General features: G+C 35.2%; 2 protein-coding genes across 3 annotated transcripts in view; one reads left to right on the top strand and one right to left on the bottom strand.

Annotated features, from left to right (window-relative positions):
- LOC125649171 (cilia- and flagella-associated protein 61-like) overlaps nucleotides 1–22,407 on the bottom strand; it is a 34,370-nt gene extending 11,963 nt beyond the window's left edge. Inside the window, exons 1-23 of the mRNA XM_048876447.2 lie at nucleotides 22,309–22,407; nucleotides 21,319–21,461; nucleotides 19,736–20,028; nucleotides 19,429–19,555; nucleotides 19,162–19,294; nucleotides 18,263–18,422; nucleotides 18,020–18,151; nucleotides 17,533–17,699; nucleotides 17,294–17,430; nucleotides 17,032–17,140; nucleotides 16,868–16,938; nucleotides 16,620–16,746; nucleotides 16,406–16,483; nucleotides 16,160–16,297; nucleotides 15,788–15,856; nucleotides 15,268–15,447; nucleotides 14,835–14,911; nucleotides 14,272–14,714; nucleotides 10,831–10,946; nucleotides 9,733–9,909; nucleotides 9,474–9,522; nucleotides 6,822–6,991; nucleotides 828–951 (exon numbers count right to left, since the gene is read on the bottom strand). Coding sequence (XP_048732404.1) covers nucleotides 828–951; nucleotides 6,822–6,991; nucleotides 9,474–9,522; nucleotides 9,733–9,909; nucleotides 10,831–10,946; nucleotides 14,272–14,714; nucleotides 14,835–14,911; nucleotides 15,268–15,447; nucleotides 15,788–15,856; nucleotides 16,160–16,297; nucleotides 16,406–16,483; nucleotides 16,620–16,746; nucleotides 16,868–16,938; nucleotides 17,032–17,140; nucleotides 17,294–17,430; nucleotides 17,533–17,699; nucleotides 18,020–18,151; nucleotides 18,263–18,422; nucleotides 19,162–19,294; nucleotides 19,429–19,555; nucleotides 19,736–20,028; nucleotides 21,319–21,461 — 3,220 coding nt within the window. The 5' untranslated portion in view covers nucleotides 22,309–22,407. The remainder of the gene's footprint in view (nucleotides 1–827; nucleotides 952–6,821; nucleotides 6,992–9,473; nucleotides 9,523–9,732; nucleotides 9,910–10,830; nucleotides 10,947–14,271; nucleotides 14,715–14,834; nucleotides 14,912–15,267; nucleotides 15,448–15,787; nucleotides 15,857–16,159; nucleotides 16,298–16,405; nucleotides 16,484–16,619; nucleotides 16,747–16,867; nucleotides 16,939–17,031; nucleotides 17,141–17,293; nucleotides 17,431–17,532; nucleotides 17,700–18,019; nucleotides 18,152–18,262; nucleotides 18,423–19,161; nucleotides 19,295–19,428; nucleotides 19,556–19,735; nucleotides 20,029–21,318; nucleotides 21,462–22,308) is intronic.
- On the top strand, nucleotides 2,734–6,526 carry LOC125649184 (adenosine receptor A2b-like). Of its 2 annotated transcripts, none has more exons than XM_048876467.2 (2): nucleotides 2,734–3,247; nucleotides 5,137–6,526. In XM_048876467.2, the coding sequence occupies exon 2, from the start codon at nucleotides 5,273–5,275 to the stop codon at nucleotides 6,359–6,361; it is 1,089 nt and encodes a 362-aa protein (XP_048732424.1). In that variant the 5' UTR covers nucleotides 2,734–3,247; nucleotides 5,137–5,272; the 3' UTR covers nucleotides 6,362–6,526. The 2 variants fall into 2 exon arrangements, with proteins under 2 accessions (XP_048732424.1, XP_048732425.1); XM_048876468.2 differs by lacking the exon at nucleotides 2,734–3,247 and adding an exon at nucleotides 4,086–4,515.
- Nucleotides 22,408–22,503: the final 96 nt, after the last annotated feature.

The following is a 22,503-nucleotide window of genomic DNA, read 5'->3' as shown; positions in this document are numbered from 1 at the left end:
AGAACTGTCCTAGCGGGACAAATACCCCCAGCAGGGCACAATGGATAGTGGGGGAAAAGTGAATTTATGACCATTGAAGAATAACTTAAAACACATCCTGATGAAGATTGTTGAGAGCAATTAATGTACATCCAAGACTAAATATTCTGCAGCAGAGTGTTACTCAGAATATTGAAGAATGAAGATATGCTTAATATAATTTCTGAATGATATTACATGGATAACTACTATTCAGCATACATGAGCCAGAAAATGATACATCTTTTATTAACAAATTCATCCACAGACAGATGGACAGACGGACAGACAAATGGACTGATGATTTCATTATACCCTCTCCTAAACTACATAACTGTAGTCTCTGTGAAAGAACAGATCATAACAAAATCTAAAAGAAAATGACTAAGCCAATTAAATTTTAAAAAAACAATCATAAAATGAAAATATCCAGAATTTCCTTGAATGTCAATGAATTTCAATAAAAATAACAGGGGCACAACTTCATTTATTATGTACATAATATATAAACAAAGTTTGACTCAAATCTGTTCGTCGGTTTTTAAAATATACTCTGGAAATGCACAACACCCCTCAAAATGGAAAAATATATATCCATAACTTCTTTGAAAATTAAAATATCTCAAGCAAAATAGCAGCTAGGTGCACAACTTCATTATTCATAAAAAATATACATAAAGTTTCAATGAAATTTGTTCACTGGTGTTAAAGATATCCTCTGGACAAATGATGTCTACAGACAAACAGATGGACAGAAGACAGACTGACAAGGTGATTCCAGTATCATCTGTGGGGTGTATAATAAATACCTGGTAAAACCCCTCCTTGAATTTTAGGATTTCTGTAGATGGGGATCAGATTCAATGCCTCCTCTGGGGGTCCACTCTGCTGGTCCAGGGTGGGGTCAAACAGACGCAGCAGCTCAGTGGCCAGCTATCAATAGAAATCGTTTAAAATTTTAATTCATTATTTGTTCAATTGTATCACTTTTGCTACTGGATATATATCAAACTGTTAAAACCAATATTATCCCAGTATGACCAGTGGCACATTTATAATATTATCCCAGTATGACCAGTGGCACATTTATAATATTATCCCAGTATGACCAGTGGCACATTTAGAGAGAGTGGGGGGGGGGGGGGGGGGGGGTGTTCCCCTTCTCTCTTTCTGACTCAGTTTTGCCTTCACTTTTTACACAATATAATATGCAGTTGTCATAGATAACAGACATCTTTAAAAAATTTCAAAAACAAAATGATTTTTTCGTTTTCTAATACTCATTCCTAGCTAGCAATTTTTGGCACTTTCCCTGATAATTGTCAAAAATATTTAAATTTTCCCACAGTTCAATTGTTGAATTTGCAACACCAAAAAAAAAATTGAAATCAACACATATCAATTTCATCATGGTCAATGCACGGCATCCACATTTTTGGAAGCCAAACAACCTTGAAAAATAGAAATTATTGGCCAATTGCATGGCTATACTGTCGGGAAATGCACATCTTTATGACATCATAAATATACAAAGACAATGGTTCATGCATAGCATAATTTGACCCAATCAATTTGCGATTTTATGATTGGTTAATTTCTATTGACTTTTCTGAATAACTGTAAAGACAGTGTCTCAAACAATCTATGTGTAGCACTGAATTAATTTACTGAGAGTACAAATCATCTGAACTTTGGGATTTTATCAAAAACAAGCATAACTATACACAGATATTTAACTGCTAATATTCATATCAGCCTATGATCCAAATAGTTTATTATTGATTTCTGATCATCAATTCATGCTTTTACAGCCAAAAAATTTTGGAGGCATATAAGATGGCATATTTTTCACAATTTCAAATCTGAAAACGAGCAGGAGTGTTATGATGTCATACTAAGAGACAGATTGTCAATATAAAGCCTATTGACGATAAATGGTTTCTTTTCCTGTAATCAATAACATTTAGATTTTAGAAAAAGTACAGGGTTTTGAACCATGCTATTCATGAACCTTAATTATTACAAACATCCCTGTTATTCTATGTAGTTTAAAATCACTGTCAAAATTAGGGCCAAATTAGACCATTAACAAGTCTAGTTCTTTCCACCACATTTATGGCCTCGACACAATTTCAAGTTGTTTTTCATGTGTAAAAACCAGGAGTTGTGCCCCCCCCCCCCCCATAACCCTTGACCTACTTGGGGCCTGAAGCCCCAGGAAGACCCTCTTTAGGCCCCCATTTAGCCAAAGCTTAGATTTGCCGCTGTCTTAGATTTACCACTGTCAGTATGATTAATGTACTCTCTATCTTAATACTATAACATGCTGACCACCAAATACAGGAGTTACACATGCAGAAAATCTATAAAATGTCTTCAGTTCTCTAATTCAAATATTTCAAAATCATCCAAAGCAATCAACACCATGTAACTTTCAATTTTCCCACACAATTGCAGTTCAATTAAGCACGCCACTTTTATACAATATTCTAAACTCCTCTAGACTGCTATACTAAAACTATCATTTAAGCAATAATCAACCACATTTCCTATTTAAACATCCCTTTTGAATGACAAAGTATATACAACAGGAAAAGATGGCATTTTGAGATGTTTTCAATAGATTACAGCTCAAGCTATTATATCAGAACCCAAAACAAGGAAAATCTAATTGTTTACTCCCTTTAAAAAATGATAATTTCCTGAATTTTATCAACTGAAAATAAACACTTGCTAAATTAAGGACATTTATTGAACTGCGCAAAATGGAGCATCAATATGGACTGGAACTCAAACATTATCAACTGACATGTAATGAAAGGAACATATATATATTAAATATTAGCACAGGGACTTTTAGTGTGTGAAATAAAAGAAAATGCACAATACTAAAACCAATGAGAATGGCTGTCATTGATTGATGACAATTAACTGTGTCACACTCTGGCCCTAAATGTTTGAGGTCCTCTCCTGGGAAAATTCTCACTACATAAAACATCCCAGGCAAAAAATTGGGGATGCAAATAACCGAACTATAGCCATAGGATAGCAGCGTGGCAATCCTAGCTTCGTATTGAACTGTATGCTAAACAGTCCCTCGTGGATTAAAGGATCAAAGATACTACGGCAAAACATAACTCGTCAATGGCACGGGAAGCTTACATGACCGTATGCCTCCAGGAGATTTTTGTAACATGGGTCTAAACAACCGTCTTTATTTCACACTCAGGTAAGTTATTCATTTCTAAACTACAGTCTCTAAAGGTTTTAGATCAGAGACACTTCCATTCTGTTAATTTCATGTTCTTTCGTTGTCTCTCTCATGTATTCATGGACATTTTCCACTCCATATATTGGGTGGAATTTCTAAGTCAAAAGTATTATTCTAAATAAACTGGTCCTTAGATCTAATATACCAAAGAGGGGAGTTTATCTACATCTTTAAAAGGAAATTTCTGAGAATGAATAAGTATATCGAGATTCCTGTGATTAGCAAATTATCTGAAGTAAAATGTGTCTTAATAACAATTTCTTTAATTCAAATTAAATCTACACTCATTTGTCCTTCCAAAGACAGAAATCAAAATTGAACAGCATAAATGAATGAAAAATAGAACATTATTTTCATGTTTAAACCAAATAACTCCAGTTTATGATAAGGTTACAGGAAATCCTAAAATGAACATCAAAAGTTCACTTTTATCATGTCCTCTCGTTAAACCCTGTAATATGTTTTACAAGAAGTGATGATGTTGACAATTACTGACAAGAAAATGAAATAATATTCAATAATTAAATTACATTGGCAGTAAAGTTATCAATGGCTTGTATCCTATCTGATAATGCCATATTTAGAACCATCGGTTTTAGTTGCACAATTACTTCCTGATTTATATCGTGAGAATTTATTAAAACTTTATAGTAAAATTTTAATTATATATACAAGTATATACCAACAGATAAATAATATATAATAATATATAAATCATTCTTCATATTTGAAAAATTTGCTAGTTAGAAGCATCTTTAATTTGCTGTTGTACAATTGTAAAATACCTTCCAATGCTGATTTAAAAAGTAATTTTCATTCAAAAGGAATTAAAATGAATGGAATCCAAGCTTTTCATCCTGTCTGCAAAATGGTGTTTAACGCCTTAACAATCTGACATTAAAAAAAACTTCTTTTTCCTTATATGTAACTGGGAACATTCTTGCAACTAAAAAGACAGAAGAGTAAAGTTCAGTGCTTTGTGGGAGCACGTCTTTGCCATGACAGCATTTCACGCATCTTTCGAATACCGTAGCTACGTTGTTAAATACTGGCATCTTCTAACCAATCAAATAGAAGCTGAGAGGAACTCATTAATTTCAACTTATTTAAACAGTAAATAACATCAGAAATATTCTATACCAAAGAACAATGGTACAGGTCTCGATATGGTATTGGATATCTCTCTGAAAATGTGACCACACTAATGATACCTAAGTGCTTTTAAGGTAATGAAACTTTATTTGTTCCTTGTTGAATCTGCTACCTTTATTTCTTTGAATTAATTGGAAATGTAACGGTAGCTGTAATTTCTAGTCTTAAACAAATATTTCACCATTATTTATCCTATTTAAAAATCTGAAATCACAAACGAATAATATTTCCATGAGTTTTATCATTTTTAAGTTAAATGGGTGAATTTGAAAATTCAGACAATTAAAGCCTACATTTTATTTATCATATTTGTAAAAATTTATAGAATTTAATACACTAATTTGTGTGCTTGTTTGTTTTCATTTTTCATTTCATTTTCATGAATCTGTATTCCTTTCAAAAGCATGCATGATTTGCTGTTAATCATTAAGAACTCCAATTCTATACAAAATGTTGAAATGAAGCAGGAATCTATACTTCGAAAATTAGATAAACACCTTGGATATAATTACATTTGCATATGAAACCTGACAACCTCTCTGAAATTCAAGTAAGCCTATTGACATCATTGCAACATCAAAGGATTACCAGAAGCTTCTAAAGAGCCTAGAGAAGACAATGGAAGAGGAAAATGAAAGCACGACTAAGAAAATTCAAGTTCGTTTCCTCATAACAGTCTTTCTTCCTCTTTTCAGATACAACAGGTATTGAAATTGGGTGAAGTCCTTACAGATCTTCGTAAACAGAACACTGGGACTTTTCAAGGAGACCACTTACCGGCTCATCAAGAAACATAATCAACATTAATTCCTAATCTCTGCTCCGATTCAAATGACAATGGACATCCCTTCGCAGATCTACATTTCTTTGGAAGCGGTAATTGGAGTGACGGCAATTATTGGCAATTGTTTGGTTTTAATTGCCATATTGAGATTTCCCAAACTCCAGACAATTACCAATTTTTTTATAGCTAGCTTAGCTGTAGCTGACATGCTAGTGGGCATCTTTGTAGCACCTTTAGCAGCCCTTAGCTACTTAGGGCTGCCTGAAGATTACCTTGGATGTGTGTTTACCAATTCTATAGTCGTTGTATTGACTCAAATTTCTATATTCAATTTAGTGGACGTGGCCATAGAGAGATTCATTGCTATAAAAAATCCATTCTTTTATCAAGAACACATGACAAAAAGAGTTGCAGTGATTATGATCACCATCTCCTGGGTGCTTGCAATCGTTATTGGACTTGTTCCTGTGTTCGGATGGAACTTGGGACCAATGAAAGACAATAAGTGTGCTTTTGTGGCAGTTATAGATTTCAACTACATGGTGTATTTCAACTTCTTTGGATTTGTTCTAACACCATTAATCATCATGTTTCTGATTTACTCCTACATTTTTTACATTGTTCGCAAACAAATGGCCAAAATTTGTGCTTTAGAGGTCATGCAGAAGTCTGAAACACAAAAACTGAAGAGTCGATTTAAGCGAGAAGTGAAAGCAGCCAAATCACTAGCTGTTGTTTTTGGGGTCTTTGCTCTTTGCTGGCTGCCAATTCACATTCTAAACAGCATATCGCATTTGTGTAAAACGTGCAACTACCCCATAAACCTTTTACTAGCAGCCATACTTTTGAGCCACATCAACTCCACAGTCAACCCTTTCTTGTATGCCATTGGAAACAGCCAATTTCAAGTTGCTTTCAAGAAGATGTTTTGTGGCAAGTCCTCTGTTAGTAATCTAGACGACGAGTTTACCACAGTTTCAAGGTCAAGACCCAGAGGTCAGAAGAAAAGTGTCAATAAGACACCCTTGCCACGTACATCAAACGATGAATATGTTAACAATGGTTTCACGGAATCCAACAGTAATGTGCAAGAGCCCAACACACAGAATGGGCGAGTCTTTCATATAACTACATAACATGTGAAGCTATTTATAGTCTAATGATGTTGTATTTTTATATTTCATTTTAAATCCTTCTCCTTTATATTGTTGATTGTTTGTTTTTTTTATATAAAATGTGTTGGACCATATCATGATATTTTTTTAAATGTTATTATGAATAAATGTTATTTATAAACTTTTTTTCATAGTTTTGGAATTATTTTCAGCAACTGTTTAAAACTCAATAACTTTTTCTTAGTCTCCTGTAAAAATTAGGCCTACTTATCACTATTTTGCAGAAAACAGAAAAAAATCCCTGCTTCATCCCTAGATCTGAATCTGAATTGTCCTGGGTTCAATTAACTCTGTACTGCATTGTATAGATATAGAAAGATTTATCTTAATAAAGCATGATTCCGGTTACCCAGGCAGGTTTCAAAGCACTAACCATTAGCTCAAATTATTTACCACTAAACCAGTTTAACTTAAAGCTTACATGTACTCCCACTTCTTTGGAGTTGAAGTTGGCATGGCTCCACTGGTCCGCGTGATATTTACGCTGGTACTTTGTGATGGTTCCCGCCCCTCTGACTGACACATCATTCGTATGGAAGGCAGCATCGATAACCAACTTACCATCATAAACCAGACAGGCATCATTAATGGCTGAAAAACACGAGAGTCCTCATTACTATCCCCCGTTTACAGAACCAATTATATTGTCAATTCCATTCCTATTTCCAATAAAAAGAATGAAACACCTGACACATATCAAGCGATTATCACAACTATTCCTGTAAATTCATGGAATCATGTTAAAAAAAAAGAAATTTGTCAAATGATTTTATTTTTGTTTTCATGCAATAGTAGAGATGCCTTGTTGGGTTTTCAAATTGTGCAGCTCACATAATTTATCAAAACTTGAATGAAAGTACCAGGTTATAAATTTCTCTGCTGCATGATCTAAACAGTTACAATACATCACTTCTTTACAAACTTTCAAAAATGATACCAACAGAAAAGAGACGTATACTAAAAATTTATCTCATCTTTAAAGCTCCTTAATCCTAGTTAATCCTCATAAGGAGCACACTAAGAGATAAAAGCTAGACTGTTATATCCTAGATGGCACACTCATGGCAAATGATTTTATTGATCTTGAAAAGCAAAATTAAACATTGGAGACACCATAGTTAGGGGTCAATGCATTCTACCTAATATTTGTCCATGAATTTCCTATCTTCAGATATCGTTAAATTTACCCGCAATTACAACATACAAATATCGGAGTATTTGTCATACTGAACATCAATGATGATTATCAATCCAAATAAAGCTTATAAGGAGAATTGTTATCATTATAAATGTAAAATGACTATCCTTTAACTAAAGAGCGTAAAGTATAGATTTCACTTAGATTTACCATTGCTTGGTAGGTATCAAAATCACATATACCTAACACTTAGAAATGAGGTCTATTTAATTCATCAAAATCAGTTCAATTTTCTCATATTAGTGGGAGGTCTTCATCTTTACCCAATTAAAACACATCCATTTATTAATACAAATACTGACACCCACTAAGTGGATTTCAGAAATGATTGTCGCATACAAGCTTTTGGTAACCCACAAATTAAGTTTTATTCCTACACAACTTGCTGCACTGAGATAAAAAAATAATACAGAAATGTATATCACGGACATTAGAATTTTCTTTTCCTCCCTCCCCCACGTACAAATCAGTCAATATGTCAGAAGTTTCAAACAGAGGGAAATAATTTTTAAGATGGCATCATGCAAGAGACTGTCATCAAACAGAAGTGAGGGTGTTGTTCATCCATCACTTCTGCCGACATGTGCAATTTTTCATCCCACACAAAATACAGAAGACTACCATGTCATCAATGCTGTCTCGTTAAAATGTCTGCCACATGCTGATTATTGTTTTCAAATATGGAATTCCTCTGCTATTACTGACTTCTTTAATATCAATCAATCAGTCTGTTTATTTCAAATTAATCTGCTATATACTCAGCCATATGTGGAAAAAATAACATATAGTAAATGCTGTTCAAACTAATGGCGACCATGAATTTTTAATATAACTTACTGTCACTTACATCAAAACATAGAGAACTAAGAAGAGCACCTATACACAAAAAAAGTTCTAAGGTCAGGACAATCCTAGTATGGTCACTTAATTGGGGTGCTGTGTCCTTATAGACAAGCAATCTATGGCATTATCTCTGTCCAGCATTCTCTCTGTCCATCAGACGGTAGATGAGAATGATCCTGGATCAGAGTTACCCGCAACAGACTAGACTGTCCCACCTACGAAAAATTCTAATTCTCTCATCCTCTTATCACCATGGACACTGGGTATTAGTACTAGATCTTTTTTCACCTTTATCACTAGGAAAGAGTAGATTTAAATGTGGCTTTGACAATGTCAATGTATCAATATTCAGTAAAATATAGTTAACACAGCTAGGACACCATTAATCCAGCATTTCTGATTTTACATTAGATTGTGTGTATAATGTCAATATTAATTTGTAAATTTTAGAATCCAAAAGCTAACTTCTTTTTTTTTTGTAAACAGCAAAATAGGATATGCACAAGGAGTGGTATAGAGAGTTTGTGTAATCACCCGAAAAGTCCCCTCCTTTACTGACTGGTATTTATAACAATGTAAAGAAAAAACAAAGGGTGGTTTAATGGAAATAGCAATAGAAATTCCCGATCTGCTGTTCAATGGAAGCTCTTCTCTGATATATTGCACGATCGCAGGTGTTCAATGAGATGACAATGATTTGGAAATTACATTGGGGGACAAACGGGTAACGATATAGGCATGGACACAATCACTAAAGTTGTTTTTTTAAAACCAGAATAACGATCAATGGTAAATCCTCATTTTCTTACAGTGTAATATGATTGAATAACTAAAAACAATGGAAGATCAAAGACTGGGATACCTGAAGTAACTGCAGGATTAGAATCAGATGGGGATGTAATAAAATGCATGCAGAGACGTGGCTCACAAAACAGTATGAGCACGGCCTTGCTTTAGAGTGTTGACAAACAATAACGGTAGTCATTTCCATTATCGAGATTAATCACTGTTGTAGAGTCAGTGTGTACTCACCCTTGAAAGCATCTGTATCCACAGCTCTCTTGTAGTAGGCAAAGAATGCCTGAAAATCAAAATCAAATCAATACAGCAAAATAATATGACCACTAGATTTATAACTGTTCACACTTATCATTCCATATAAATGTGTTTCACTGTTTACAGTGCAACCTGAATATCTTGAATTCTCCTTGGAAGTATGTATTTATATATATATGATTTTTACACTCGGTGGAAATCAAAGACATTAGTATACTTTAAGCAAAATTCTCACCCCACATTCCAGTCTCAGGGGCGTTGATTTAGATGTAAAACTGGCTGAAGTAATCTCTGTTGCATCATTCCCATCATTCCATTGGGCTAGAATATACCCAGAATGCACCTGGACACCACTGGACACTATGGCCTGCTTAACAGCTTCATCTACCTTTGGGTCATTGAAGCAGGTAGACTAAAATACAACACAAAAATGTCCATTAAAATTACTCATAAAATTCTACTTTTCGAAAATGAAAACAGAATTTAGAGGTAACAAACTACTGGTGTACGTCAAGTGCACTGAACCCTGTGGCCATAACAATCCCTGAAACATTCTACTTTACCACTTTTCCGTGTGCTCACTGAACCCTGTGGCCATAACAATCCCTGAAACATTCTACTTTACCACTTTTCCGTGTGCTCACTGAACCCTGTGGCCATAACAATCCCTGAAACATTCTACTTTACCACTTTTCTGTGCGCTCACTGAACCCTGTGGCCGTTACAATCCCTGAAATATTCTACTTTACCACTTTTCCGTGTGCTCACTGAACCCTGTGGCCGTTACAATCCCTGAAACATTCTACTTTACCACTTTTCCGTGTGCTCACTGAACCCTGTGGCCATAACAATCCCTGAAACATTCTACTTTACCACTTTTCCGTGCGCTCACTGAACCCTGTGGCCGTTACAATCCCTGAAACATTCTACTTTACCACTTTTCTGTGCGCTCACTGAACCCTGTGGCCGTTACAATCCCTGAAACATTCTACTTTACCACTTTTCCGTGTGCTCACTGAACCCTGTGGCCGTTACAATCCCTGAAACATTCTACTTTACCACTTTTCCGTGTGCTCACTGAACCCTGTGGCCGTTACAATCCTTGAAACATTCTACTTTACCACTTTTCCATGCGCTCACTGAACCCTGTGGCCGTTACAGTCCCTGAAACATTCTACTTTACCACTTTTCCATGCGCTCACTGAACCCTGTGGCCGTTACAGTCCCTGAAACATTCTACTTTACCACTTTTCTGCATGCTCACTGAACCCTGTGGCCATTACATTTCCCTGTAGAAGCCCTATTTTTAGTTATAACAGTTGAGCTACTGTACCTGCTGAACTGCAGGTGGTTCCACCAGCTGGATGTTTTCGCCTGGTATCCCCATAGCTAGGAGGGTTTGTACACAACAGTAGGCATCCAAAGTACAGCCGTACACTAAAGCCTTCCCTGAAACATGATTAAACAAAGTCAGTGAATCGATCTCCACCGCTAAATCTTTTTATTTCAATTTGTGCATGCAATAAGGGAAACGCTTTAGGGATACTCTTAAGTTTCCATGGTAAACCACAAATACATACAGTCAAACCTTATTATCTCGAACTTGATGGGACCAAGAAGAAACTTTGAAATATTCGAGTATTTGAGATATCAAGGGTAAAATACTTAAAGAATAAGTGGTTGGGACTTCCAAATCACTTTCGACATATCTATGGTATTCAAGATACCGGTGTTCGAGACACTGAAGTTCAACTGTATTTGAGAAAAACGTTTAGGGATACTCTTATATTTCATTGCTAAATCACAAATACATGTTAGATAAAACATCCAGAAGCCATCGGTGACTGTCGGTGAGCTGGCAACCTTGACTGGGGATCGATGTTTTCGTGGAATTTGTGGGTCACCCTTAATTCCCATAAATGTATATCCCATGAACATTGATACACAATTTTAAGTTTCTATTTTTAAACTAGAATTTTTTTATCCTGATTGCATTAGGTATCTATAGACAACACTATTTATTTGTCACACTTTTGAATCAATATAGATAATAAATGAGCTGTTTACTTCAGAAAAAACTAATTAACTCAATATATGCCTCGTTCACATGGATGTGCATTAAATTTTACTTCACATTAAATTGAATGTGAAGTAAAATAATGAGCATTATATCAATTCGAATTAAATGTGTTCACATGGCAGTAATATCTAATGCGAAGTACACTGATGCGTATTAAATCCGTATAAATTTCAAACTAATGAGTGCGCAAAATAAATAAAAGCATAGACTACGCGTTTATTTTTATAGAATATTGTGTAGATATACAGAATTCATGTTCAAAACTCTATATAATGTACTACTGTAACATATACATGTTTAAAATGTACATGTAACTGATCTACACACGAGTTCATAGTGTTTGTTTTTACATGCTCCCAAGAAATTACTTGTTATTTCCTCTGATAACGAACATTCAATCAAGGCAAATATATATTGCTTCTTTACGAGCCCAGTTAACACCCCGAACATCTCTTTCCCCATTCTGCTGACTAACATGACATAATTTTTAATAATGGATATTTATTACAAGTCTAGTATGATGTCATATGGTATGAAATTTAAACCAATGAGCGACATATTTTTGTTAAAATGTAAAAAAAAAAAAAAATCACATCACCATTTTAAATCATTTTTATCGTATTTAAAAGCAATTCCTTCCATATGTATTAGTCTGTATGCCTTTGCAGAGCACAGATTTACGTCTGACATTATCTAATGACATACTGTTTGTACATATTTTTTTAGTGATTACCATCATTTTAATTAGTTTCTTGCTCAAAAATAATATTAATACCTACAGTTAACCACTGGTATGATGCATGCGACCCAAATTTGCCATTACACAAACGTCTACACTTAATCTGCATTAGCTTCGCTTTGCATTCACATGGAGCTAATGTGAAGCAAATTTGATTCACACTAAAACACAACGTAAATTCTAATTCGAAGTAAATACACATTAAAATCTCCATGTGAAGGTGGTTCAGATTTAATATGCATTACCTATTAAATTCTTCTTGTGAACAAGGCATTGATTATTATTACAACATATACACAATATGAATACAGGCAGTACATGTTACATTATCAATGTACAGTCTCAAATACAATTAAATTACAATCCATCATGACAGAAAGTCCCTTTCATTGTGTCAGTTTTCTGAACAATTCTCGTGGTTCAGATTTAATATGCATTATCTATTAAATTCTTCTTGTGAACAAGGCATTGATTATTATTACAACATATACACAATATATATACAGGCAGTACATGTTACATTATCAATGTACAGTCTCAAATACAATTAAATTACAATCCATCATGACAGAAAGTCCCTTTCATTGTGTCAGTTTTCTGAACAATTCTCCCCTTCAGTGTCAATTAACCACTTATTGAAGAGTGGACTGGTTCTAAAGTTACCCATGAAATTACATCCCCAAGAACCAGTAAAATTTTGGTTACCCAAGTACATTGATCCCCATGAACAATGATGATTCCAGTGTTAAATTAAAAAAAAACCCAAAGGATTATCTTTTATATTAAATAATTAGCTTTTATGGTATATCTCAAATGATCGTTTACTCTCGATCACCTAGATGCCATTTCTTATAATATGGGTCATTCTTTTGTGACAGTATCAGACAGAAACCCTTCATGTCAATTTTCTTTGCTAAAACTCAGAAAATATGTGATACTATCCATGTGGAGTTTCATTACTTAAGCTCAAACAGTATTGAGAAATCACCTAAAAACCATTTCTTACAGTAAGTGTAATTTGATAAGTGTCAGTTGGTGAACTTTTAGATCTCTGATTCTACCTAGGTCATCCAGTGTAAGAGAATCTGAAGTTTGAATGGTAATTGACATATCGTACTTTAAAAAGAAGGGATTGTAGATGGATGAACAAACACATATCAAACCCCCCCCCCCCCTTCCCCCCGATACACACCAGCTTTCATTAAGGAGGTATACTACATTGTCATAATGGCCGACTTCCTTTTAAAACATGAAAGAAAATATGAATATCAGCAACATTTCTTTATTCCTTTTAGATTTAATTGCCTAGCTGGGTAACGTGTCGTCTGCTGAACAATTGATCGCAGGTTTGAGTCCAGCAAGGAACGTTTTAAATTTCAGATTACTTTCTACTAAAACTGCATTTTTTGCCCCATAAAGTAATTTTCAAAGTTTTCAATTTCAAAATATTGTTGCACATATCCTCCACTCTTCATCCATATCAGATTTCTCTAGTGTAGTATTCCTCCTTAAAGAGGGAAACTAAAATCTAAAGTGTTCCAAGGAAATATGAAATCCTTCTTCATTGGAACTGACATATGCTGGCTTCGAGAAATAGTTGGGACCCAATTCCATTTACATATAACTAAATTTGGCTTGTTGTGAGGGTGAACATACCCCATAATGTTATTTCTTGGATTTCTGTCGATATGCAAATATGCACATTGATCCACTGTAAATTCCTTATTTTACGCGAGTACTTCATATGGCAAAATGGCTCGCTTATGTCAAATCAAGTGAACATGAATTCGTCTGAGGCCTTTTAATTAAGAGTTATTGCATGTTCTTTAACAACAGAAAAATAAAAGCAAATGATTTTATTTTGCAAATGATGACCTCTCGCGAAATTACGCAATAATAAATTCCTCACGCATATATAGGGAATCTACAATATTGAATGTATGTATGTTACTCACTGTTAGACTTGAGGAAATAATTTTCAATCCAATACAAAACCACTGCTGCATCATACTCATCATTGACTGTGAACAGATTCTTGGGCTGGCCTTTGAGGTAACGCCTGTCTGGAGAGTTTGGTAAATCACTGTTAGTGGTCCCCATGTCAACATCTGCCTCGGTGGGGGCAGGAATCTGGTACTGTTGTCCCATACACATCACTAGATGATCATAAGGAACCACTGATGTTCCATTCACTACAACAACCTTCTTCTTCCTGTCACACGCAGTCATTTTACCAACTACCATATTCACCCATGTCCTGAGGGAGACCTTGGCATAGCTCTCCTGATCGTAACAGTATGAGTGACCCAGCATCTGGTCCCTCAGTTCGTCAGGGGCCATCTCTCCTGGCAGTCCATGGGGCGAGATCAAAGTCAAGTTGTTGAACCGTAAGTGGGGACTGTTTGATATGAGTTATAAATCATTAAAAAAAAACTTGCAAGTACATTCAAGGGACAAAATTAATTTACACCACATTTCAAAGTACCGGGATAATTTAAAGTCAAAGTGAAAGGCTCACCAATATGCAAGCGCCTCCAAAAGAGAAATTCCTACATCAGAAGCTCCAACCACCACAATCCGGGCATTTATTGTTACCTAAAAAATGCCAATTCATAATTCTATAATACAATATCATCTCCATTGTTAACAGAAACAAAGCTCCATCACATACATCTTGTGGCTTTTTTCCATAATCTGTATTTTAATGCTGTTTGTATGTATCTTATGGTTAAATATAGAGTTATCTGCCCTTAAAGAAATAGAAACAGCTCAATTTGTAGACACATTATCTCGCATGAGGAAAGGCCAACCAATCATAGTTAGATTACCGCTTGGGAAGAAAATATAAAAAAAAAAATTGAAATGTTACATGTTGTCTTTTCATCACTAATTTTAATCTTCCTCTGTGTGGCTATTACACGGACTGCTACGTAAATAATCAGTCCACTTGCCTTAGGCTCCATAACAAGTTTTCTGTTAATATGGTTCAGAGCGTAGCATTCCTTCTCCTTCAGCACCCGCTCGGAGGGAGCGTTGATTCCGAGTTTTTCCAATGGGTAGGTGATCTGTCTACGCGATCTCACGGGCACCATGTCATTCAGAGCACTCACCAGGGAGTGTTTATCCACCGTCTACATGAAATTAGAGTCCATTTTATTAGCATTAATGGTAGCGAAAATATCACAGGACTGGAAACTGGACTTGTGGAACAAAGAATAAGAGAAGGTTTACAATGTTATCATTTTTATGCAATGTACATGTAAAATGTGAATGAATAGATTAAACAATGTACTTGAAGTCAATTGCAGATATCCTTTGTAAGCAGTTTTATGTTAGTTTCTTTTTAATGATGATCACACACAATGTCCTATAGGCACCTACATACAAATACACAATATACTGGCATCTGTTAACAGCTAGGCTCTCTTCAACATTCCTTATAAATGCCTTGTGTGCTTATTTCAGACTTACCTCCCTTGGTGTATAACTTGGGTACAAAGGATAGTATAAACAGGTCTTGTGTCCTTGCCTGAAAATTTCCTAGTGAAAAACAAAAAGAAAACGTAAAATAACACCTTTCTAAGTCCAGCATGTAATGAAGGAGACATCCATAAGTGTGGTTAATAAATGTAAACACCAGTACATGTTTTACTGGATGGAAGCTGAAAGAATCTTCTAAATGACAAAATCATTTACTCATATTAGTTATCAAAATTATTTAATCATATATTTAGAATTGTGTGAATAATTTATGAATATATCATACTTTGTTTGATGAAGTGTTCTGACTATTGACTAATGATGGGGTTTAGAGCAAAGGGATGGAGAATAATTTATACTTACTTTGATAAAGTTCTTGGACAGATGACTAAAGATGGGGTTTAGAGCAAAGTGATGGAGATGAGCATGGTCCTCCCTCTTATGATGATTGTAGTAGATGAAGTCTTCAATGTTATAGTGAGAACGGATGTACTCAATATTCTGAAAGAAATACACATGTCGTTTGCTTCAATGTTTCCTTTTGAGCAAAGAAGTGAAAACTGGCATTCAACGAAGCTTCAGAGCTTTTTGTGAATAAGAAAAATTTACCTCTTCTCTTCGAATAATTGAAAGGCCGACAATTTGACCTTGACATTCAGCAACAAATGCTTGAATTTCAGTTCCATCCTAAAAAATAATACAGTAATATTTGTAAAAAGGCTTTTCATGATTGTTATACTCATTATAAGAGAATACATATATGAAAATTTGCTTAGTTAATACGTCTCTCATGACAAGAAATGAGAAATAACTTGTAAGGTACCTCATCCCTCCTTGCTTTGTTGTACTGCTGTAAATCTCTGAGGATATTTTCATTAAGATGGATGCTTTTAACAAGTTTCTCTGCACCAGCAGAGTCTGAGGAACATGCTGGTCTGACTTTGAAATCCCTGAAGTAAGAATAGACACCATATGAGCAGTTAATAAACATTCCATATTAAGCTTGACATTAGACTTTACTATTGATTAACAGGAGTTCGTACTATAGTGGGGATGTTTTAGAAAACTCACTTCAGAAGACCAGCCTTGTAGAAGACATATAGTTCCTGTGACAAGATGCTTGGACATCTCGGGGTCACCCTCTGTCAATTGGAAATAGACATTAATCATCTCATAAAAATGTTTATTCCGGATAACAAATAAACGAGGTTAGAATTCCATATTTAAAGACTTACCATAAATCTCTGAAGCAGAGGAAATTCAGGAACAAGATGTGGTACAGTGATGATACAGAAGCTGAGGTCTTGGAACAATGAAAAACATGTAGCCAGAAAATCATATGACCTGAAATATATCAAACACAAAAAAATAATTAAACATTCAACTTCATCATTGAAATCAAACAAAATTTCCCTGTCACTAAAACAGCTAAGTTTACATACAGAAATATAGAGTAGAAAAGAGCAGCTCAGATCAGTAGATACATCACATAATTACCTCATTTCATATCTTTCATCTATACAGAAAAGTTGTATGCTGAAAGCGTTAAGAGGTCCTTTATAGGTCGGAACAAAGCGTTTCTGTGTTCTCATTGGTGTAACAGGTTGTGGTGTTCCAAGTCTAGACTGTAAAGGCTGTAAAACAAATAAATGTAATTATTAAACAGTTATATAAAATCCTCATTTCCAAACATAAACAATTACATAAATGTAATAAATTTTAACAACAGGAGTTACCTCCTCTTTGAAAGAACTCTTCCTGCTGGAGACCTGGGATTCCCGCTCCTCGGCATCATGTGCCACCTCCTCCATCTGTTCCCCGTCACTCAGTAAGGAGGCCCCCGTCAGATTGGCGTCACTCAGTTTACTTTGTATTTTAGGAGGATCCCCTGACATACTTCCAGCTACCAAGAATAACAACTCAATCAGTTTATCACATGTTCCATGTACAGCCATAAGATGGAAGGGTTTAGGAAACAAAGTTTTCTAAACAGATATAACAATCTTCAAAATCTGTCTGAGCCTTAAAGCCTTTTCTGAATGACAACATTTGCTTCTTGTTAGATCCTTAAATATACGATCTTAAAGTACCATGCCTCTAAATTCAACAATCCCTCTTAACATGAATTGATGAATTTAAAAAATTATGGCCTTAAGAATGTTTTTAATTTTTAAAAAATTATGGCCCTAAGAATGTCTATTTAGAGAGGATAAAAGTTCTCACCTCTGGAGTTCTGGCCACTGGACTGTCTGCTACCAGGTTTCTTTTCATCCATTTGTCCATCTGTCTGTTCTGCTTTACTGTGTGAAGAGCTGACAGACTTCTCCGACATCTTCGACCCTGGCCTCTCTTCCTCTAAAATATCTTTGATACTTACATTTTGGCACAGAAGCTTTTAACTTAATACATTTATTTACTAGATAATGAATATCTTTCTCAAACTGATGAAATAGTAACATAATTTACCCGTGGGGGCCTCTGGAGGAGGGGTTTGGGGCGGTGACACTTGGTCATCTGGGTGAGGTTTTCTCAATCCATGAAGTGCACCAAGTTCAAAACAGCTGTTCAGTAGGTCCACATTGACATCATCACTGATGCTCATGAAACCAATGGCAGTTCCATCAACCTATAAAAACATTTTACTCATGATTACCATGTATAAAATATGAAATGTCAATGTTGTTTGTCAAACATTAAAACGTGCTGTAAGTCAACTTTTATATTCAAATTAACTACAGCCACATGATCAAGAAATATCCCTTTCCTTAGAAATCTCCAGCTTTTGGTATGAATACCTTTTAATAGTTTATAGAAAAAGATCACATTCTATTTGCATTTCATGAAAAGGACTACAAATAAGGGCCTAGTATGGTCAAATCTTTGAGACACATTTCCTTTTCTCTTTTTTTTTTCATGTAGCAAAACCAAAATAATATTTACAACCAGTTTCATGATATTTTTATTTGTTTTTGTAATTTAACATTGGAAATAATTAGGCATTTTATCATCAAGCAAAGTATTTGGTCAAAACCTTCTCTTTTAATGTTTGTTTTTCATTTCAACATTGAGTACATCAAAGAATAAATTTTATGTTTCTACTTAGTAATGACCTGTCTTAAATATATTTCTGAAGTTGCTCCATATTGCAGAAAGAAAATGGTAAAAAAAAAAAAAGTGCACTTCTTCACCAAAATTTCCAAAAATAATATCAACATGTTTCTATCACATCTCAGAAAACTGTACCTACTTCATCAATATAAAGTATACTTCACTCAAATGAACTAAAAGTCACCAAGGACAAAATAGGCCAATACCATGCATATATCCTTTTTGTATATAGAGCTTAATAGTTGAAATGAACCTACCTCAGCTACCAGACAGTGCATGTGATCATCTTGAGCTTCAATCAACTCCGCCAAGAAGTAGTCTCCATAGGTCATCTTCAACATGTCACTCTGGCGATTGAAGATCGGGGTCAGATCATCATGGTCCTCCACTCTATCAAACAAAAAAGATACTGTACAATACTGAGAATACAAACCGTTAGTGGAATTGTGGAATGCTACTAATTCTTCAGTTATACTGCAGTACATGAACACCCTACAAGTCTACAATGAATTTAAATAACAAACCTGGCTTTTCTGACGTGTAGGACAGGCACATGATTATGTCTGTGGCAGACAAACACAGCTCCTTTGGAGGTCCCAGAGGATCCTTCCTTTTTGTCAATTTGTTTGAAAATTTCATCCAATGCAGAATCTACAAAACATCAATAAATCATATATACTATCTGAAATAACAATGGCTGGCTCATTCAAGCTGGGACATTTTTTTCCCCATTGATGTCACAATTTGGCTCCATATTTAGGGGGGGGGGGGTACTAAAACAACCACTAAGAGAATGTGGAGAAGTCTTCTATAATTTACAGTGACACTTACCTGGATATGCTCCCATTGGCACCAACAGAAAGAGGAAATGTAAATCAGGTACAGCATTAAATGCTGTTCGGATTATCTCCCTTGCACAGCCATGTGCATACTCAGGTTTAGCCACAAAATAATGCATGAAGAGAGAGTTCAATGCATTGGACTGCTGGTTGCCATATGTGTCTGCAAACCACGTCTCCCAAGTGGCTGCATCCACCTCTGCATTTGGATAATCAAAAAAGGCAGCATGGCCAAGAATTTCATCTCTGTCATTACACAATGTTACTGCTAGCACAGCCTTTTCTCTGCAAATATGTTTAGGTTGCATTTGTGAAATAAGCTTTGCAAAAACAAAAATCATAAGTGTATCATTTTACTGTGTACTGAAATTTTTACTCCATTATTACACATTACAAATTCAAATTTATTGGCTGTCCAGTTGCTTTTAAACAAGACAATCCGCATTTTTGATTGCTTGTCTCTAAAGTTGAGTCATTACTGGATTGGATGAAACTGACATGTTCATTCATTCTGAATTAACACTTGCTTGCAGTCACTGCAAAGGTCAATCATGGTTCAAGGATTAAAAACTTTCAACTATGAGAACAACAAAATGATTTACAATATGCCAGTGTATTTTTCAAACTGAACTACATTGCAAGCTTTGTGCCTGTTTCTGCCCTCTGCCAGAGAAAATGGAGACTTAAGACTTTTTAAACCAATTCCTTGAGAAAAATTAATGTCGATATTAGCAATACATGATTATTTTTCTACATATCTTGATTGAGGAAATTGTTCCCATCAGATTCTACACTTGCTTTGTTAAAATTCAATCTGCGTAATGGTGATTATTCAACATTTACCTTGGGATACTGTAAACCAATTTTTATTCGTGGTTACTTTATTTCACGATTCACCCGTGGTAAACTGGTTCTTGGCAAGTAATTTTCACGATCGAACCTTTGTTGAGCCTATGATAGACATTCAATGACTGGTTTGCGGCAAGAAATATTTGTGATGATAAGTTGGTTTACAGTATATGGTTGAAAATAACATGCACATCCTTTTTTTCAACATGTAAGAGTCTGCATAAATAAATTTATACAACCACAAGATATATATGATATCAGTCTAACATTTGAGACTGTATGATATCATAAATGAAATTTGACAACATTTTATTATTAAATGATGATCTGACAGTCCTGTGAGTTGCAGCCATTATATGTACCTTAATCAGTTTTGAGCTAATACCCTTGTCAATGAAAGGTGAAGATCAATCTCACAACTCCTATAAGCAATACAAAATAGAAAGTTGGGCAAACACAGACCCCTGGACACAACAGAGGTGGGATGAGGTGCCTAGGAGGAGTAAGCATCCCCTGTCAACTGGTCACACCCGCCGTGAGCCCTATATCTTGATCATGTAAATGGAGTTATCTGTAGTCAAAATCAGAGTGCCAAGAATGGCCTAACAATCGGTATGAAACACGTCAGACAGCATTTGACCCAGTCATAGGTTGTATTGGCAAACTAGATCGTTATAACGACCATAATATATCACATGATTTACATTTCTGCTTCAGAATACTTACATGATATTCACAATATTAACTCTACCAAAGAGAGTATTGGTAGATTCCTGCACAAGATTTAGTATGTGTGGGGCATCAAGAGATTCAGTCCTTCTGGCATTAACCACCTCAGGAGGCCCATCCTTTGGTGCAATAGTTGCCATCTACAAAAATGTAAACAGATAGAAATTATATTTTGAAGCAAGAAAGCATGACAGTAAAGGTTGAGCTTACTGCACTAAATATCATAAATTATATCTAAAAGTTATTCCAAACCACATGTACAAAAGTGGGTGTGTACTGTTGTAGTCAGATGGGTCTGATCTCTGAGGTGGCCAGATAGCTCAATTGGTAGAGCACCTGACTAAATAATTCAGGGGGGCTCATGTTTGAATCTCAGTCAGCTCTGTTACATGTTCTCTCTTCCTGTTACATTTGGTGCCATAGACCAACTCCTGGAACTGACAAGTGAAAATGTGCATGCCTACCAGGAGATAAAGATCCTGGGTTAATGTCTTAAACTTGAAGAGGAGTGCAGACATTTAAGGAGGGAGGAATGTGGTGGTCAGACAAGTTTGATCACTGGTGACCAGATAGCTTAATAGTTGGTAGAGCACCTGACTAGAGATTCAGGGGGCCTGGGTTCAAATCTCGGTCTGGTCTGTTGCATTTTCTCCCTTCCTGTTGCAATACTATAAATCCATCTATGGCATCTAATATTATTTCTTATTTCCATATTTCCCATAAGTGTTTTCTGAACAGCACTATAGTTTTCACAAGTGTAAACGATGAGTTTATGGTGATTAACATAAACGACACCTCTCTCTCTCTCTCTCTCTCTCTCTCTCTCTCTCTCTTCTTTATCTTTCATTCTCTCTCTTTCGGGGGCACCAGCGGCATTTGCAGACTCAGTTGTCTCGTTATTGAATGAAGAATACTAAATACAGCTTCAAATTCAACTAAAATAGAGAAGATTAAGAAGATATAAAGATTTCCCCAAATATCACTTACGTTTATATTGTAACCGTTTCTTAAATCACTAAAAATAGAGTTCTTGTTCTCGCTAACATCAACAAATGCAAGTCTTTACCGCCATATTGAAACTTTGTTGCTAAGCAACAATGTTTTACACTACATAAAGTTTTTATATGATAAACGAGTTAATCAAAAATTTAGGATGTAATCAAAAGATTTTTACCATATTTT

This window comes from Ostrea edulis, chromosome 5, assembly GCF_947568905.1.
Source record: "Ostrea edulis chromosome 5, xbOstEdul1.1, whole genome shotgun sequence".
Taxonomy (NCBI): Eukaryota; Metazoa; Mollusca; class Bivalvia; order Ostreida; family Ostreidae; genus Ostrea; species Ostrea edulis.
The sequence above is the reverse complement of the archived record's forward strand: the minus strand, read 5'-3'. Positions and strand labels throughout refer to the sequence as shown.

Excerpts from the sequence above, each read along its gene's own strand:
- LOC125649184 (XM_048876467.2), top strand. The coding sequence starts at position 5,273 with ATGACAATGGACATCCCTTCGCAGATCTACATTTCTTTGGAAGCGGTA.